This window comes from Orbicella faveolata, unplaced genomic scaffold, assembly GCF_042242905.1.
Source record: "Orbicella faveolata isolate gen_17 unplaced genomic scaffold, um_ofav_v1 contig_13, whole genome shotgun sequence".
In the NCBI taxonomy this organism is placed as follows: Eukaryota; Metazoa; Cnidaria; class Anthozoa; order Scleractinia; family Merulinidae; genus Orbicella; species Orbicella faveolata.
Window position 1 is genome coordinate 6,465,001 of NW_028301540.1, and position 20,532 is coordinate 6,485,532.

The 20,532-nt window shown below is 38.6% G+C and overlaps 2 protein-coding genes, 1 long non-coding RNA gene and 2 pseudogenes across 6 annotated transcripts in view; 2 read left to right on the forward strand and 3 right to left on the reverse strand.

The window, feature by feature from the left end:
- LOC149114758 (uncharacterized) overlaps positions 1 to 20,532 on the reverse strand; it is a 129,087-nt gene that overhangs the window by 21,782 nt on the left and 86,773 nt on the right. The window lies entirely within an intron of this gene.
- Positions 1,213 to 16,267, reverse strand: LOC110054465 (uncharacterized; annotated as a pseudogene). Its single transcript, XR_016205896.1, has 3 exons — positions 15,842 to 16,267; positions 9,513 to 9,560; positions 1,213 to 6,953 (listed from the first exon to the last, which is right to left on the reverse strand). The product of XR_016205896.1 is annotated as an uncharacterized LOC110054465 (transcript).
- On the forward strand, positions 11,782 to 14,282 carry LOC149114759 (uncharacterized). Its single transcript, XR_016205899.1, has 2 exons — positions 11,782 to 12,499; positions 13,303 to 14,282. It is a non-coding gene; the product is annotated as an uncharacterized LOC149114759 (long non-coding RNA).
- Positions 16,411 to 18,316, forward strand: LOC149114760 (uncharacterized). The gene is made up of 3 exons (XM_089283944.1): positions 16,411 to 17,441; positions 17,970 to 18,111; positions 18,213 to 18,316. Exons 1-3 carry the CDS (start codon positions 16,473 to 16,475, stop codon positions 18,314 to 18,316), a joined length of 1,215 nt encoding a protein of 404 aa, XP_089140070.1. The 5' UTR covers positions 16,411 to 16,472.
- On the reverse strand, positions 19,450 to 20,354 carry LOC149114761 (uncharacterized; annotated as a pseudogene).

A 20,532-nucleotide genomic window follows, 5' to 3' on the forward strand; every position in this document is an offset into this window, starting at 1 on the left:
CTCGATCAGTTTACTGCTGCATCATCCAGTCAGTTGATTCTTCTGGAAATTCCAATTACCTGCAGTGTACTCTTTTCACTCTTTAGGTTTGATCCTGCCGCAAAAGAAGAAAAAACAAAAAGTAAAATTGAAATATGAGACCACATAAAAAACATGATATACAATAGGGTGGCCAGTCCAATCATATACACAGATCATTCTTATTGTGTATGTAGACCACACATGCATGTTATTTACCAGTGAAATATGTAACTGAATCAAGAAGAAATATTCACATTCCTTTATTTCAGCCATACAGGCCTGGGATGGGGAAGTAGGAGTAAAGCAACGAGACCAACGAGAGGAAACTGATGAAAACTAGAGACAAGCTATAATAAAAAGTTTTATTGGAAAAACTCAGAGTCCCCGCTAGGATTCGAACCTAAGACTTCCCGCTACCAATTGCATGCTCTAACCACTGAACTACACAGAACTCCTGGTGACCTAGGTTAAGTTACTTGGCACTAAAGTGACATGCGCCGCGCCTATACTACAAGAATCATGTCCCTACGGAATGTAGTAAAATGACCGAAGTCACCAGGGGTTATCAGAAGCTCAGTGGTTAGAGCGCATGACTGGTATACGGTAGTTTATGGGTTCGAATCCCGCGGAGACCTCAGAGTTTTTCCCCCATTGTTCCGTGCTCGGGAAAAACTGGTCGAAGTCGAATCATTGTTCACTGAGTTTCACGTAAATCATAATTTCATTTCTATGACAAGTTTTAGCTTGATATCCGTGTTTACTTCATTGATATTAGTATTGATAAACGTTTTAAACAATTTCAACCGTGTGTTGCTTTTACTGTGAAGTGACTTCAACTGTGGTTTCCAAAGAGTTTCCAGCCAATCACAGCACGAGTTTGAACTAGAGGAATCCGAGTTTGTTGGTGATTGGACCAATTGTGTTGGAGCAGCGTCAATGTTTGCTGTTGCCATTGATTTGAACGACTTGACAAATGAGCCACAAAAAGAATTTGAACTCAGGACTTAAACTCTGAGTGGTCGCTTGTCATGCACTCAATTATTTTTGTTGCAAGATTCAGGGTGTTCGTTGTTTTTCGCGGGATTCGAAATTGTTTTCGTTACAGGACCAGATTTTTCGGTCCAGTTGAAAATAATTTCTTTAAAATCATCATTTTTTGTCGCTGGACCATGAAGCATTGTTTTCTATGCGCTAGGTTTAATTGAAATTATTTTTATCGCTGGCTTGTGGTGCTGTTTAAGTCAACGAAATTTGAACCCAATTACCAGCCAATCAAAATCGTCCGTTCCAAGGGCTAAGAATCGCGCTACTCGCGCTACTGTGATTGGTTAAAATCTCTCAGGTGGCTTGGTTGAAGTCAATGTATTGTAACTTTGTTACCTATTAATAAAACCTGACCTTTTGTTCTTCCTGCTGTGTTTATCTCCCGGCAACTTCACCTGAAGAACTTTGAAATTCACTTTGGAATCTGTAAAGCCAACGGCGATAAGGCGCTCACGAGGACAAGCTGCTAAACTGCACACACGGCTTTCTAAAGCAATTTCACTAAGCAGGCCACCTGACTTAACATTAAACAACTGAAGAAAATAACCTGTTGATTTAATACCGAAGCAGGTAATGCACTCCTCGTCACTAACAAACTGGCAACCAACGATTTTAAATAAACTTTGCTCATGAATACGTGGTCGTATTCTTTGGAGTATTTTTCCTAAAACTACAGCGAGGACGTAAAGGGTTTCGGTAACGGGTTCAGAAAGTACGCAATATTGTTCAGTAGGAAAAAATGTCTTGCATGGACGAAATTCGAAACGCCTGGAAAATGTTTTGCATGGACGAAAGTCGAAACGCCTGGTCACCTTCCACAGTACTTTGTCTCCACAATGCATCTGCAATTCATCCTCATCAGCGGTTATCACGTGACATTTACTGTTACATGCAACAAAACGCCCATGAATAGGAATTGTTGACAGAATGCCTTCCCTAGTTGTATCCAAAATGATGACGTAACTTGTGATTCCGTTGCAGGCCACTCGTTCTTCTGATATGGGGATTACTTTAGTGATGTCCTCTAAGCCAGTCCAACTTCGGATGCACTCAGACAGCTCAGGATTGCACAGCTCAAGGGTGTCGCGACTGGTTTGCAACAGAACACCTTCTCTTACAGCTACAAGATTATATTCAACAAACAATTCCGTGACAAAATATTTTTTCCCAGGTTTGAACAAACCACTTGAAATGTCCCAACCCATAAGTATAATTCTTTGACTTCGGTTTGGTTTAGTGAGAACAAACAGCGTGTCACCATTCAATGATAATACGACGTTCAACACAGTCGATGTAGTCTTAAAAACTTCTCTTTCGACTTTCGTCAGTTCATCAAGCTGTAACATCTCTATGATTTCACTCCTTGAAGCAACTCTCAATACAGATCGGTTATTCAGCACAAAAGCAAGTCCGGGTCTCCAGGGTTGCATGGGATCTCTTTTCAAAGGGAAGCTAAAAGGATCTCCTAATAAAAATCCGGTCTCACTACACAATTCAAATTCCCACGGCTGGTAAGACAAATGAGGTAAAACATCTAACGAAAAGTCGCCGTCATTTACCATGTTGACGTCTAAACGAAAGAGATCGCACAAGGCACTGTTGAAAGCCAAGCAATAAAGGCATCGACAGTCAGGGGAGAACCTTATCATTCCGCATACTTTTGGAATAGTTCTCTGTGCCACAGTTCTATAACCATCCATTACGTCAAGCAAACCAATCGAACCAGAAATGTCAGAAATTGCTAGCAGTCTTCCATCGCGAGACAAAGCAAAGGACACAATATCGTCATTCCATGTAAAACGATTTATCTCTGAACCATCTGTCAGACTCCACATGATAATGGATTTACCATCGCTGGGGGAATTAGTTAGCATCCTGATCTTGTCTGCAGAAATTGAACAAACATAGAAACGGCACTCGCTCGAAAGAAAAAGAGGTTTCAGGTCCCCGTCAAACGTATAGGCATGGCTGAGGATTCCTGGTAAGACAAGGTCCTCTGTAGGATGAAACACTACTGAGCGGTATAATGACCTGGCATGATATGACAGGACTGGTCTATATGGTTCATAGACATCATCATCATCAGCAGCAGCACACAGGAGTCTATTTTTTCCTACGTACAAGTAGTGATACTTCTTTACCTCGACACCTCGGGTCCATTGCTGCTTTCCAGTATGGAGCGACCATAGCTGGATCTCGTTATTTACACATTCGCACACCATGTAGTCCAACCGCCGTGAAACATCAAAACAAGCTACAGCAGCTGAACATCGAAATTTGGTTTGAACAAGCCCTTGCAGATCCTCTTTGTGCAAGTATTCCATATACGCCATTTCAGAATATCTCGTCTCTAAAAGGTTTGAAGCTTCAGATGAAAGTTCAGGTCCTCCCTCGTTCAACAAGGTTTGAAAGATGGTGTGGGGAAGCTCTTCTAATGTGGCAAAGTGTTTTCTTAACAAGACCAACAAAGTGTTCAGGGCCCTTTGAAGTACTTCGATGCCCGCTTGCTTCTGGACACAAACAATGTCTTCAATCGCCGCTGTGACATTCACACAAAATTTGCATGCACAAGCTCTAAGTCCAACACAAATTTCGTGACAACTTCCTCAAGGCTGCATACTCGCGCATCCTGTAATTGTAGCATGTGTTGAACTCCATGACGCAGAGCGTACTTTGCAGTGTCAGGGAACTGTGCGCCGTCAACGCCTTTTCGTTTCACTTCATCAAGCTCGTCAATGCACAGCTTAGATAGGACTTCATGGCCTTCTGTTTCGTCCAAACTGAACTGGTGCTGTCCGTAGTTAGATTTTCCAATCAACCAGTCTTTGACCGACTTGTGAAAGAAGTGAATGCACTCGTCTTGAACGGGTAGAAGTGCCGAAACACAAGCAATAACCACATTTACTTTTCGCTGAACCAATGATGTCGATTTACCTGGTAGCAACAATTTAGACACAAAACCAAGAGACAATGGCTCTCTTGCAGCTGCGACGCCACTCAGGAAATTGCAAAAGTGGTCCTCCGTGACGTTAAGTTTCTTACAAAGTTCAGTCCCCAGACGCTTGAAATACGAGTGGTAAACAGACGAAATACCTGATGGTAAGATGCTGTCCAGCAGTTCAGGGGTTAAAACTGGCACTTCCTTCTGTATGAAATCTACCAGGTAATGAGCATATAGCGTGACTCCTTCTGACTTTTGAACCAGTGCTTGCAAGATGATTTCTCGATGCTCAGATTGCAATAAATGGCTGACTTTCTTTTCAAAGCAAAGGTAAACATCCTTCATGTTCTCTTCAACGTTTGGATCCAGCTGCAAGGGGTGCAAATTCTTTAGAGTTTCTGCTATGTTTCGTTCCGGTCGCGTTGTCACCAGAAATCGAATCCACAGTGGCAGATGTTGAAAGTAATTAGGAACTACGTCTAGTAGGTCATTTCTTCCCTGGAATTCACTTTCGTCTAACCCATCTATGACCACCAGAAAGGTCAAACCAGGGTCGTTCAAGTTGGCTAGAGGTTCCTCAAACAGTACTTCGAACAGATCCTTCACGTCCATGTTGTTTATCTCCACACCCAGATTTCTTGACAACTTTTCGACGAGAGCTTTCTTGTAGTCTGGCAGAAAATCACAGAGCTGACTGGCTAAGGACTGTAGCATCACCTTGGGATTCCTGTGGCGCGCCCTGTCATGCTGACAAAAGTGTCTTCCGGCCAGTTTCCAAGCTTCGTTCCTCTTTTCGTTCCTCTTTTCTCACATGACAGCTGAGATCACAGACTTCCCCATCCCAGGATTTCCACTGATTACCATCACACGATTTGGGCAACTTCTGTCATTTAACCAACTCTCGACTGTGGCAATGATGGACAAACGGGTTCCCTCTGTGTAGCTGTCTGCGTGACGTCTTCCGATTTTTTCCAGGGAATCAATATTGGCGAGTTTCTTAAGGATTTCGCTTTCTCTATGCTTTTCTCTTTGTCCTTCCAAGTCTTTCTCCTTCCCGTAAGTCTGATGTATTTCTTCTACTTTCGAGTTCGTTTCCTGCAGTGTCTGGCGTATTTCGTGGAGCTTCATGTTGCTATCTTGAATTGTCCTACGATCTTCTAGTTGTTTCTTAAGTAATTCGTTAACAGTTTGCTTTGTTTTGGTCTGGGCCTGTTGTACTTCGGTTAGAGATCGACACATGCCTCCAGCTGTAACTTAATATCAAGCTCACTGACATACTATTTGCATACAACATCAATATAGTCTTCCTCTCCACAATGCTCTTCCTTCAGTCTATCAATTTCTGCGTTATCTAACCCAAGACCACGAAGAGCACCACTAATTTTAGGCCAAAGAGCATTGAAAGTAGGTGTATTAATACCGGTAGTGGTAACATGACCGTACAACTCATTGCGAAAAAACTTTATGCGGAGCAGATTTGCCTCACGAGAGTGGTCCCTGGGGTGTGGTTTATGATTCCATTCTTCTTTTCCACCTGGAGGAGAAAGTCCACAAATGCTGGTCAGGAGGAGGAACAGAAGAGAGATGTCGAAATTCTTGGAATCTGGGATGGCTCCTCCAGTTGGGAACAGTTTGTACCACTGAAAATTATTTAAAAAGTTTCTCATTTGAGAGCTTGTTCAGAGTTTTACGGTGCCTGTTGAGGTTTTCCTCCAGATTTGATGGGGGATGATAATGGTCAAAAAGGTTCCTAAGAACCGTTGTTCCGCCATCAATGAGAAGTCTGCTGAGCTTGGCTCCATTTGTCTTCTCCACAGAGCTAGCCGGAGGTGATGGTGTAGCAGTTGCCATCTCAAACCAAAGACAAGCCTTCAATCGTATCTGTGTGAAATAGACCTAGATTTACCTTATTTTTTCTCTCAAGTGGCCAATTGGTACATTTGATTAGTTGAACTCTCGGCTCTCGGTGGGGGTGGGCAGGGGAGAAGTTCAACAGCATAATACTTTGGGTAGCTGTTTCCAATCCCTTCATTCCAGGATACTTGTGCAGTGAAACTTAGCATTGGAGACTTCCGCTTAATACAAACACCCGCTTATTATGGACGGTTACATATACGTTTGTCCCGAAGAAAAATTCAAATTTCTTCCCTTACATTATCCCGCTTATTACGGTCAATGGACACTTTTCTGCGACGCGAGTGACACGCTTTTGTACATGTACAAATTGAGCCTCGGTTTAAGGACATTAGTTATCTTGTGCACTGTTTATGGGCTAATCGTACCGCCGGAAATGAAAGTTGCTGCAGGTTAACACGTTTTTCATCACTAATGACCACTAATAGCAAGACGTGTTTGAGACATGTCTTTCTTCTGAAGTTTGTTCCTTGCAAACATTGGCATGATACATAAATTTGACTATATTAATGAGAATTAGGCCCTCTTCATTTTGAACTTAAATTACAGCTGAGACGCAACACATTGTCCCGGTTCCCTTGAATTTTATGCAGTAATCTTTGTATCCATAAACATGTGCTTTTGACGCTTTTTTTCTAACAGCCCGCTTGATATGGACACAAAGATAACACAGCAACTTTTGCTCAGTCTCTTTGGTGTGAGCTTGTTTCACGTACTGGATCACTGTCGATAAATCGATAATTAAGCCTTCGCCTTTAGATTCTAATTCATGAAGGATATCACTTGGATATCTTTCCTTGATTTTAGTATTCAAAGCAAAGCACTGTAACCGAGTTTACTTTTGCATCACAGTTTTCAAACTTTACAAGCTTGCTGATTGAGAACAACTGAGATGTAAATTGAAAGCAAATGATTCTTCTACACTAATAAGGTACATGTTCTTGATTCTACCAGAAACCCTACCAGTAGCCAGTGTTCTTCTAGATAGCTAATTTGCAGCCCTTTAATGTGGCAATGTTCCTCTCTGCCTCCACTGAAATCAAAATGAAAGTAACAGATTATTTACACAGTACACTGTACAAGACTAGTATATGTACATTGTGGATCGATTCTACAGAAAGTACAAAGGTAATAGTGTGACTAGGACAGCTGGAAAGAACAATCATTAAAATTAGCCAATCAGAAGGCTTTATTGCTGGCCTATTATTTTCTGAGTCAGTTGGACCTGATAAAATTGATATTCAGCTGTTTGTCAATCAGAGTCGTGCAATAAATCTATTTAATGATAAAGATAAAATGTTCATGATCATGTCATGAGCGTGGGAGAAAGGAAAAAACCTCTCTGCATTTCTGAACATGACTTCCCAGATACCTGGTCCGGCACTCTATCCACAGAGCTACGGGGAGCCTCATGGTGCACTAGGCCATTAACTAATTTCATATGGGACACACGTTCTGCATGCTGCTAGGAGCAGCAATGTCAAAAGCATCACGTGTGTGACATATCATCATGGTGCATGCACATTTAATAGCCTTCCAACGAACATAAAGATTTTGCCACCTAAGGAACGTTTCAAGGCTATCTCCGATTTTTTTTTTTGGGTTATTTTTTAGAACATTTTCAATTCGATATCCAATTTTTATGAGAACGCTATTACCTTTTTAAGCTTTTTAATTTTTTAAACATTTCAGCGTATCTTTTAAAGTAGTTAGTTTTTTTATAGATATATATTATTTATACATGCTCTTTTTATTTTACGTTATACAGGGCCCCCATTGATACCAGTCCTGCGACTGAAGGGGTTACCCTGTTTAAATATCGATTATTATTATTATTATTATTATTATTATTATTATTATTATTATTATTATTATTATTATTATTATTATTATATAATCAGAGAGATGGAAAGTTTTGAGATACCCAGATGGTGGGAGTTTTCAGGGTGTGAGCTCTGAGTTTTTGAGACCTTGAAAACTGATTTTCTTAGTTTTCTTGAAATAAAAGGTCCCTTCTCACAGAAACAAACTACTAAGGTAAACTCGGTATTCTTAACTACTTAGCTATACATGTGAGCACCTCCACCACTAAATCCTTTCATTTTACATTTTATCAATTTCTGACTGATGTCCCCAAGATCATTAATAAATTAATGGGCCCTTCGACGACGAAAACGATGTCGTGCAATATGGTGGCCATACTCCAGCTAATACTAAGTCATGCAGCCTTGGTTTACAATGCACACCTGTGATATTGGACACCCATGTTATGGTCAATTATTGACACAAGGTATCTGCTGACCAGTATCACGTGGCCATATTGCGGGCTCATGTTTACAGTTCAGCTTTTTTGAAGTTGACTGCTGACCAAGTGTTGTTTTTCGATTATCTCGCAGGCTCAAGCCAGGTTAACTTGTTGCATTTAGGGCCGGGGTGTTTGAAAGGCAGTTAATGCTAACCCAGGATAATGCGATTAAAAGTTAACCGAACTATAAATTAATTTTGAATGTTTTTACTGCTTTGTGCAGTCTGAGATTATTCAAACTCAAAATAGGAGGCCAAACAATATAAACAGAAAACCTCACCACAAAGTTACAAAACTCAAATCAAAATTCTCCCTTATCCTGGGTTAGCTTAATTGGGCTTTGAATAACCTGGCCAAGGAGCTCTGCTCATAGGCTTGGCTAAATCTATATATATTAGTTTGTGATCATGCCATTGGAAAAATAATTATAAGTAACATCTGTGCTGCTATTAAACCTCTAGGATCAGCTTTGTATTTTGATACACGGCTTATGTTGTTGTTTACACACAGATGTATATCAAAAGCGGTCATACATGTATCTGGCCACGATTTTGGAAAAATTAACTAAATGCCCTCACTCGATTAAGCACCTAGCTCCCTCAAATAAAGCACTGGCCACCCTCCCCGGGCACAAACATTCCAAAGATTTATGGCAATTTCTGTTTATCAGTCATTGATATAACAAATATTTTTGTGATTATTAATATTCTTATTGTAATTAACTTTTGTAATAATTCCACCATCTGGGATTTTTGAAAAAGATTGTGGGGAAAATGGTGAAGATTGTAGTAGAAATAGGCACAGGCACAGTACAGGTTATCCACAAACAAGATTTTTTCTTGTCAAGAATTTATTTCTCACCACGAATACTACCAAGCTAAGATTTTGCTTCCCACTAGGATTCTTGCTGGGATCCAGGAGTAGTTTTTTTCTGGGCAGGATCACGACAAACTTGCACAGATTTCTAGGCAGGATTTATGTCAAGATGCCCCGCAGGTTTTTTTCCCCAGAGGATTCTGCTGGGAAAACTGGCCACTTCAGTGGGATCCCGGCAGGTGCAGGGATTCTTGGTGGAATCCTGCCAGGATCCCAGTACCTATTTTACAACTGAGGGGTTCTCCCATCATTTCAGCAGTGATCTCTTCAATATATTGTTTGCATCACATTTTGTATGGCATATTCTAGATGTTGTCTGATTGAGTAACCCTGATTGAAATTTACCATGTAAGTTATATTTTATGTCGTTTTTAAAGTAAAGTAATAAGCTCTGGCAGTAAACAATCATACCATTTGACCAGTCAATTCTCTGTCTTTAAAGCTTCATCTCTACTTTCACTGCAATCAAGATTCAAATTATTTAGTACTTTACACATAATAAGATTTGCTCTCAATAACTTAAAACTGCAGACAGTATTTTCCAAAAAATTTCAACTTTAACTGCTTATTCTTTAAAAAAAGACTTTGTGCTTCTCCTTGTTACATTTCATACATTAAATTTCTGAAACATTTTTTTTCAATTCAGAAGTTTGGCTTCAAAAGATCAATAAACTGCCTCCTTGTAAAATGAATTTTGAATTATGTAAACCCATTGTTTATGTTTCTTTTAAAGATGGGTAGATTAAGCTTATTATTATTAAGGAAAATATTCTTTCTCTCTGTCCAGGTGCATGTTAATTATTAACTCCCTTGATTTGTCCAACAACTGGAAATCCCAACCTTCCAACCCTTTCTTCTTTTATCAGCCTTTCATTTACTGACCACTCAGTCAGGCCTCTCCTCTCATATTCCACCCTCAGCCTCCCCTCTCCTTTCTTATATCCCACGTTCATGGGTAAGATAGTTGACCACTAATATAATGATGGTGTATTTACCAGCTCCCTCCCCTCCCCTCCAAACAGCCTTTCCTCAAGGAAATTAAGAGCTGGCTAAGCCTAAGCCACCCCATTAATATTACACTATAAAATTTATGTCTATAGGGCAAGTGTAGCTGAATTCAATAGAACTGCTATCAAGGAAATGGCGACAAAAATATGAGGCATAGACTTGTGGCTAACTGAGTAGCTGTCATCAGGATCTAGTAAGGTTACAAACCTGGGGTGGGTGGGATGAGGAGATTTTGGCCTTGTGTTACATGTAAATGTGGGTGGAATAGACTTAAGAATACAATTGGATGTTCTTTATTCTTATGTCTAGCCCTCAGATCAACTGTAGGCAGGTAGAAGATCTTTAAATGCTTAAGCTAAAGTAGTAGCATGTCATGCCCAATGTTAGTATAAGCTGACTGCTATGCTTAGTAGGATTCCTGAAACCAACGGCGTACGGTATCACCCACCCAGCTTCCAACTCAGACCATATAACGGGGTTCGTACTCTTTTGAGCTCTTCAAATTCCATGACTCTCAATGACTTTTTCCATGACCTTTTCAAGTTTTCCAAAACCTTACGTCTAGCTGTCAGTTTCAAAAATTAAAAAACTTTCCTTGTTTTAGAGTACACAAACCCTGGCGTCCACCAAAATGCATACCGTTTGCACTGTTTAATTACTCCTCTCTATCTAACATTGTCCTTGCCTTATCATCTGCAGTAACTAATCTTATTATCAAACTAAACTTTAATTTTCCATGACTTTCAAGGACCAACAATTAAATTCCATGACCTTCCAGGCCTGGAAAATGAAATTCTTAAATTCCATGACTTTCCAGGTTTTCCATGACCTATATGAACCCTGTATAAGGACATCATGCCAACTTTTTCACTCATTTACACATCTGCCTGGGTTAAGTAGCTTTCTCTAAAGCAAAGATGGCTTCATCATATGCCAAGACACTACATAAATGTAGCCTCTGTTTATAGCGTTGGACTTCAAAATCAAATCCCTCAGAATCTTAGCTGTCTTCTCGTAAGTCAAAGGAAAACAGGAAATAAAGCAGTAATCTGTGAAACAGATTGTTTACATCCGTTATTGTGACGTGGAACACAACACATGAGATCGATAAAGCGCCAAGGGAAATACATGTACAATCGGGCAGAAAAGAGATGATGCATATATAAACAGGTAAGACCATAGAATTATTTTTCCAGTGCATGATTTCTGCCATCTGTATAATGAGCCCTATGGTGCATGTTCATAGAAACACTGAAAAATTGTGGTTTTCTAAGCAGATTTCAAAATGGCGACCAATAAACCAGAACTTGGACTACTGTAACGTTTTTGGCAAAAATTGTTGCAATTTAACAGGAAGCACAGACCACTAGGTACTTTCTAAAATCAATCCTTGTTGGGCACATCTTCACATGAGGCTGCCTAATTACAAATGCATTTTAATTTCTAAAGAAAATGCTGAGTGTAAATTGAAATATCAGACTTCGTATGGAGTCTGTATTGATTACTGGTATTGACGCTAATCAATATACAATAGAAACTTTTTCCTGTATCTACATTGTCTGTTTTGTTAACTCTGGGAAATATCAAAAATTATTATTTTCAAAATGTCAGCAAACTGTGGCACTCGACTGATCTACAGTACAATCCCGAATTTTGTGCTCTAATGTTCATTAATTAAAGTACAAACTGATTTTGTCGGCAGGCTAGATTATAACTGTACTCACTAAATGCACGAGTAAGAATTTGAAACTACAAAAGTCTTTTACATTAAGCCCATATTTTATCAATTAATTTAACGTCTGCTGCGCACAAACTGGTCTAGAGTAGGAAATGTCATTCTCGTCCCCAGTGCTACTCGTCTTAAAATGTCGTTGACGAGTAGCTCTGGACGCACCCAAAAATTCGAATTTTTTCATTGGCTGACAAAAAATGAATGCGCAGCGGAAATGAAAATTACAAAGCTCTATGCATTCCATTTTACTTCCGGCCCGGATGGCGGCACCTTCGCTCAGTTGACACAGGCGCGCTTTACGAAAAAACAAATGGTGACCTTTCCCGATCGATCCAAAGGAATCGTTAAAGTTTCCACGTAACCAAAGGAGTACGTAGCCTGCAACGATGTCATTCACGATCGTAATCATCGTCCTTTGTTGTAGCAGCGGAGAAGGTGGGAAGAAACGTTTAGAACTCGGAGAATCAACCAGCTAATACAACAATTACTTTGTCGCTGACCATACCCCAAGAAATCATAAAATTAAGTTCCAATCGGCAGTGGGTTTTAAGAAACGTTTGTCTTCCTTTATGAAAAGCTCAAAAGGAAACTTAGAGCCAGGTGAAAAGACGAAGAAATATCACTCTTGCTAAGCAAATGTGGCACTGGAAATGCGAAGGTGAGTGTGTTTTTCTCTCTCTGAAAGATCAAGGAGATCAGATTCTAGCAGTCCAAAATGTATTGATATTAAATTGCCAAAATGAGTCAAAGGTCCGTGTTATAATACTCTGCTACGTACCTGGATGCTGTAGCAAATGGTCTGAACATGAAGTTTGGTTTGTTTCTTCCACATATTGTTATGTATGTATCTTTCACTATCTGTTAAGAAGCTTCTGCTGTTATAGATATATATAATATCTTTTTTTTTTAGCTCCCCTCTCTTTATTATTGAGACCTCCCCTATAGTCTCCCCCCCCCCCCCCCCCAAAAACGAACAAACCTTTTGTGGTCAGGCAAGAGTTTAGTTTGCTTTAGAGCGTTCACCCAAATTTATTTATTTATTTTTTAATAATTTACTTGTGGAAATGATGTGTAAAGGTAAATAACCATAGATAACCATAGCTGAAATTTGAGGCCCTTTCCTCTCTCCCCACTTTAGTTAGGAAGCAACTGCAACTAGCAAAACTTTATTCCGTCACAATAACATTAATCAGTAAATAACAATAATTTATCATCCATGCAAATAACTGTGAACAAATATAAGAGACAATTATTTATACATGTATAACTGATAACGAATCATCAGGACTAGTGGGTTTCCAAATGTAATGTGGGAATTATCTCTACTAAAAACAAATCAAACATTAAAGGTGTACAGAGTTACATTAATATCCCCATAAGAAAAATATCATAATCTTTTTGTTAGCCTTTGAAAGATAACTTATTTCCTGCCATTATTTACTATTCTTTGTTAATTTTCAGACCATAATAGTGCTACATAAATTCCTTGAAGGATGACCATTTATGGATAATTCAAATAGGAATGTTGCTCTTGCAGTTCAATAAATAATACTGAAAAAAAAGGAGATGGAGAAAGAACCATTGTTGATAGTAAAGCTATGTGGCTGATGTTCTGATCAACCACAAGACGTAGAAGGTATACATTGAGATTTGTTGTTGCACATGGTTGTATAACAGGCTGAAGAGCCTTATTACCATGAAGTAACATGAATTGTAAAAGAGCATTGTCATTGCATTGTTTCCCATTCATTTTGTTCATGCAGTTTCCTAAAAAAAAATCTTCCTTAATGCACATTGAGGCACACCAATATGAATCACTCTCTTCACATCAGGAACCTCTACATGTATACCAATGCCAGATACTAATGTTATAGTTACATCATTTTATCTGTATTATATTTTTGGTAACACCACGTACTCATATGGCAATACTGAAATAAATTGGTGTTGTTGTTGTTGTTGAAAGCACCCAAAAGATTAAGCTTTATATAAGCTGGTTGAAAGGTATAAAATGAACAAAAACAATCACATCGACAAAAGCAGTGGGGGATGGGGGACAAAATGGTGGAATAGCCCTATATCTAGTTTTGTAATGTCTTCAGGCTTTTCTCAAGCCTGAATGTACAAAAACCATCATTAGATGTTCCAGATAAGCTAATTAAAATTGCTGCAGAGGCATTATGGAAGCCCCCAGCACACATATATAACCACTCGATAACAACTGGCATAGGACTTTTATTTTTTTCTTGGCGTTTTTCTTAACATGGTTGTAACCACTTCAAAAGGCCAATTGCTACCCTATACCCTGGTTACCACACACATATTTTTTTTATTCTTCCATAGCCATATGCAAAATAGATTTCTCTTCTCATATTTATTTAATTATAATACTGATGTAAATTAATTCTGTAAATAATGCACAATAAAAGTTGATCGATTGATTTCATTTGACAGTTTAATGATCTGTTGATTGTGTAAGACCCTTTTTTGTAAAAAAAAAATAGAACAGAATGGGGTTACTTGAAAAAATGAGGACATGAAAGATCATATGAAAGTGAGCACCTTTATTACATTCCTTGCAAGGAAACATGAGCAAAACTCCAATACAACAAAACTTTCCTGAGTTCAACAGATTTTTATTCTGCTGCAGCTTACAAACCTATGTAAATAACCAGGAAGTAAATAGTTCTTACCATTAAAAAATTTTCCCTTCACCTATCAGCATGGCTTATATTTAAATCCTCTGGTCAGTGATGCAATTTCCACGGCTGATTTCCACAAACGCTTCCGTGTGTCCATAAACAAATTTTACCGTGTCATCGATAGACGTAATACATGCCGTATCCTGATTACTTTGCTTGAAAGCTTTCACAACTGCACCTCGCTCTTTAAACTTCTCCTTTTTATCGAATATGAAGAGAAGAAACAACAAGAACACAGCTATCGATTCCTGAATTTTTCTGGACGGTCCACCACAAAATGCACCGCGAAACCCGTTGGTAAAATATTACACAAGCTGGCAATCGTGTTTGAAGCGGCGACGGCATTTAAGGCCGCTTTGTACTCTCTTTTTAACTCTAAATCACCTAACTTCAGCGAAGTGAAAACATATGTCAGCGTTCCGATCTGTTTACATCTGAAGAATACCCTCTATTCCTCTCTCCCCTCCCTCAGGATTAGTTTCTGAGCATGAGCAGATATACAGGCCAAAATTACGCATGCGTTACCGGATGTCCGTGATTTACAGACATCCGGTAATGGCTGCTACCAGAGCCCTCCGTTTCTCCGACCACGTGAGCAAAAGAAACGGAGGCTCTGGGGAAGAGAATGAGGAAATGTACACAAAATGGTAAATATTCAAGGTCAAACAATTTGTCCATTGCTCAGGACAAATGAATCTCTGGCTTTACATGATAAAATATACAACTGAACCGTAATATTTACCACTTCAAAATGTTTTGATAAAGCTTTTTGTTTGTTGGGCCAGTAACAACTAAAAGATAAACGAAAATCTAGCAACGCAAATATATAGGTGGGATGTTTCCAAATGCAAATTCCCAATGATACACAGCTGTAATAAAAATACTGACCAAATGACTTGATTAATCATCAAGGTTGCAAGCCAGTCATTACTAAACTGTTATGGTCATAATTCAGAGAGTCTAAAGCCTTCTCTGTGGTTACTTCTAGTATAACATAGCCAGAAATTCCGAACCGCGCGTGCGCAATAGACCGCAAGACTTAGAATTTTAACGGTATTTTAAACTTGCGAAAGAATAGAAGGATCAGTATGGAGATTCATATAAAACCAGTTTCTAAAATTCGTATTATGGACATATCCCCGCCATCCCAATGCCAGTTCTAATGATACTCATCAGTACTTTCATTGCAGAATTACTTTGTTTTGATAAATCAAACACTCGTTGCGGTTTTCTCGGTTATTAATTGCAGCGTTTCATTGCGAAGAAATACCTTTTAGAACACACAAAATGGCGCCTACCTGTATAAATGTCACTTTCCACATCTTGACTCAGCCGAAATCCTCTCCTGGTATCGATCCATCCCAATCAAATTTTTTAAGTTCAAAGATGTCATTCAACATTTACGGCAATTAAGACTTTGTACACCCTGAAAATATTGCGGCTTTTTTAGCCTTCTTTCAGCAAATATAAACGCATCCATGAACACTAATCTTGCTTCGATCGCGCGCAAAAAACAGTCTTGATTGCCCTTCTTCTTCGCATTAAATGCTGTGCAAAAACGATCGCCATTTTGATACCAACAACTCAATGACAGATAAAAGGCTGGTAACTACAGGGGGTGATTACGAGGCTAGAGGCTCGGTGGCACAGGCTTTTTTTGGAGGGAATTTCAGAATTTTTTTTTGTTTTCGCGCAAAAAAAAAAAAAAAAAAAAAAAAAAATCAAAACAAGAAGGGAAAAATGTCTGATCGCTACCCGGTCCGTGATCCCCTCGCATCTATCTGCAATCCACCAGAAGCACAGTTAAAATATGTGACAAAACAACGTGAAGGTGGTAGTTAAGTTGTGTTCTGGCTGGCAATTAAGAATGCCGCACTGATACAGTGGCACAAATTGAAAAAAGAAACGCCAGGTATCGCATACATTGACATGTTAAATGGAATCATTCCTGGACAAGCATTTAAGATCAGTCGAGAGAGTGATCGAATTGAGCGCCGACTTTCAAATCGCTGTTCTGTTGCTTCAATCACAAATAAGACCCTGAACAGAAAAGGAAATTGTAAAAACAGAAAAGAGCATGAGGAAACATTGTGTAGGCTGGCTATTTTGAGAAGTGAAGTGATCTCGGTAGAGAAGTGGGAAGCAGATCTGCGTTCCATTCAGTCAAAACTTGAAAGAGCAGAAGATGAAATCTGTAACTGGAGAGCAAAATATGAAAATCTTGAGGAAGAAAAGGAGAAACTAGTAGAAGAAATGTTTTCAGAGATTGAAAAAGACTATGCTAAAGAAAAGGAAAGAACAAGAGAACTGAACAATGAAAATCAACAACTGACTAACTACATTGACAGGTTACAGAATGAAAGCTTGGGGAGTCACAGAGGAGCTGGAATTCCAGACCTCAAAACCAAACAAGCAAAAAACAGAAAATTAAAAGAACTAAAGACTCGAACACAGAAGGCACTTAATTTTGTTGAAATATTTGGCCTGGATTTACAGCTTTTGAAACTTAAAGACCCTAACAGCACTGATAGCTTTTCTATAGACTTCTTAACTACAGATCATCCCAATCCACAGCAAGAACAAAGTAGTGTGGCATCCCCAAAATCAAAATATGAAAAACTTCATCCCGATGACAAAAACACAGTGGAGAGCATACTCTTTTTAATGGATAAATTTGGAGTTGGGGATGAATTTATTCATGAGCTGTCAATGGCTGTTGATGATTTTCCTGTTAAATCCTATTTAATAAAACAATGTCGATCTGATCTAAATAAGCAAGTTAAAATTTCTACCACGCCTGGTTTGGCACCTGGAGCTCAGTATTCCTTCAAAGAGTTGCTCACTGACAAAGTGAGAGACATGATAAGTACTCATTACTGGACTAGCTTCATCAAGTGTTAATGCCATCCAGCTATTGACACACATAAATAAACCCATTAATGGAAAATCTTATGGTTGAAACATTTACTTTACCCTAGAGCAGTAATCCAAGAAGAGGATGAGAAAACTTGTGCTCATTTCCTGCCTTAATCGATAACAACAAATAACATTGGTTCCCTATGGAATTGAGCAAGAGTCTAGTGAGGGACCCAACATTTATTTGTAAATAACAGAAAAACAAAATTAAAGTGTAACAGCAAAACTGATCACAAAAATAAAGTACTTAATGGCTGGAGATTATACTATTCATTCAGTAGCTATAGTGTGCAAAATAAATTAAAATAGATATATATATCTTAAGTTTTCTTTTTTTTTGAAATGTAAGTTGTGTATCATGTCATCCTTGTTGATGCACTTGTAAGGTCTAACAATTTCATGTAATGTGAAATATGTATTAACATAACAACTGCATTGTGAGCTTTTAATCAATCAGACAGGCAAATAAAAGTAGTTCTTGGAACTGAAAGATGTTCAATTTAATTACAGATAAGCAAAGGAACATTAAAGGATGGAGAAACAGTAAAAGTTAAATTAAGTGGTGATGAAGCAAGTATGAGCAGGATGACTAATTTCATACTTCTGAGTTTCACCATCCTTCAGAAGGTGGATGATATTTTGTCATCAAAAGGTTAGTTAAGTACACAAACATATGCAACTGGTTATAAATTATTGTTTTGAATAGGTGTCAATTTAATAAATATATCTTTAATTTATAACCTTCTTTTTCAGGAAATCACACTGTTGCTGTTGTAAATGGCAGCGAGAGCCGCCAGACTTTGGAGGAGTCATTTAAAGATGTATTTTTAGAACCAAATAAGAAGACCACATGCTAAATGGTCAAGCAAGAAGGTAGGTACAGTTTAAATTCTACACAATTTATCTGTTCATAAAGTAATCAATTGAGATTACATCACAGTCCAAGTAATCAGTTCATCCCTATCAATTATTACATCCCAATTTAGAGACAAGTTGGGCAATTAGCTGTTTTTACTTATCTTAATATTTTCTTGTCTCGATGTTCTGTCTTTAGGACTTTGCAGATCTGTACTTCAAATACATTTCTTCATGGGAGCCATTCTCTACAGAACTATTTTGAGCACAGGTACAAAATAATCCATTATGACTTGAAACTTTATGTATTTCTAATACAGAGGAAGAGCAACCACAATGATGATCCAGCTGAGGTGCTATGCACTGAGTATAGATCGGAAGCTCTGAAGCACAGAGAGCGACAGCATCGCAATTACACAAAAAGGGCCCAGGAATACTGGGATGAACTTATCAAAACAAAAAGGGGAACAAAGAGGGGAATCAGCTACTTAAAGAATATGACTCCATCAGCAGTCTCCCCAACTGAAAAAACTGTATCTAAAAAAGCTAAAAACTCTAAAGAAAAACAAAGAAAACCTCAACAAAAGAGAAAGAAATAACATACTTTAATATTAGTATGTACAACTTTGTTACAAGTGTTCATTCAACTCTGTATTAAAAAGGCACATAAACTTTTTAAGTGTACATACATCTTTGTAAGTGTACATTCAACTCTGTAAATTGTAACATTGTTATTGTGCATACATCTTTATTAGTAGCCATTAAACTCTGTAAATTTTAACTTTGTTGGCTGTGTACATAAATCTTTGTAAGGGTACATTCAAATCTGTTAAAGGTACATTGCTTTGTACGTGAACATTTATCTTTGTATGCATGCTTTTCACCTACCTCAGTAAGTGTACATTTCAACATTGAATGCAAATGTAAAAAAATTACAGAATGCGCATTTGAAGGTGAATGTACTTACTGATCACTTAAACTTGGCATATCTATCTCAAAATATTTTCCAATCACTTAGACTTAAATAGCCCTGCATGCAAAAGTCATATAATTTTTTCTTTAATATGAAAAGAGCACATCAGGAGAAAATTTTTTATATCTTAAATCACATGTATGATTACACACCAAATTGCACTCCGCTCAGTTCAATTACCATTCTTAATTTTGCTAAAGTAGCCCTTCATGATTCAATCATTTAGAGCTACTTTAGTAAAATTAAAAGAAATATTCTCCTGATATGCTCTTGGTAACAAAGCAGGAATCCCACCCATACCCATTTCATATTTCTTTGGGGACTAAGAAATGAACGTCTTAACCCTCATAGGATAAAAAAACCTTTATTCCTTGACCATGAGAGTCCACCCAGGAATGCCACCCAAGAGGAAAATAAACAGCATTGAAATCTTCTTTCTCAAAAAATATCCATCCCTCCCTCGTCACTCCCTTACCAGTAAACAAGAAACGAAAAACATCCCCCCGAAAAAACTACCTTACAGGCAAACGTGACCGCGACTTCAAGTGCCGTTCGACGGCCACCCTAAAAAAACAAACATTTTCTTGAACAATTGCCACGTCCGGGCTTGGCCTGTTGAAGAGCTCCACACATCGAGGTAAGATACCCTCCTCTGGCTCCCACGAGGCTTCTTAGGACGAGTAGCCCTTCCATTGCACCAAATATTCTACCTAATTAAATGAAAGGCAAGAAAGGTTCGTGCTGATTTCGGGTAAACACTGAATTCAGTTAATTAATATCAACTAAGCGAGCACGTGCGAAAACAGGCACTACAACCAAACACTTACCGTTCCATTTCTTTCCCGTCTTTCGACGAGCCTTTCAACTTCCCAATACGACGATCTTCTGTACTTGATTATTTTTGGCTGGCCAAAGTCGGCGTCCGCGGATGAAATCGAATTTAAGACCGAGAAGTAGCCTCTAGACGGTCTATCGCGCGACGCCATTTTGGTTTGACTACAGCTTCGGCTTTAACAGACGGGCCAATCACACGCTAGCTTTATTGACAGGCTGACATGTGTACTGGGGCATAACAGAAATAAGCACCACCCACTTTGGTTCGGAATTTCTGGCTATGAAGCAAGCGGTTTGACTTCACAGACCAGCAGGAGAGTATTATACAGCCAATCAGCCAACAAGAAACCCGCTATGAGAGAGTTGACGGTACAATGAATGTTCCTTTCGATCTTCATCTTCTTCCATCAA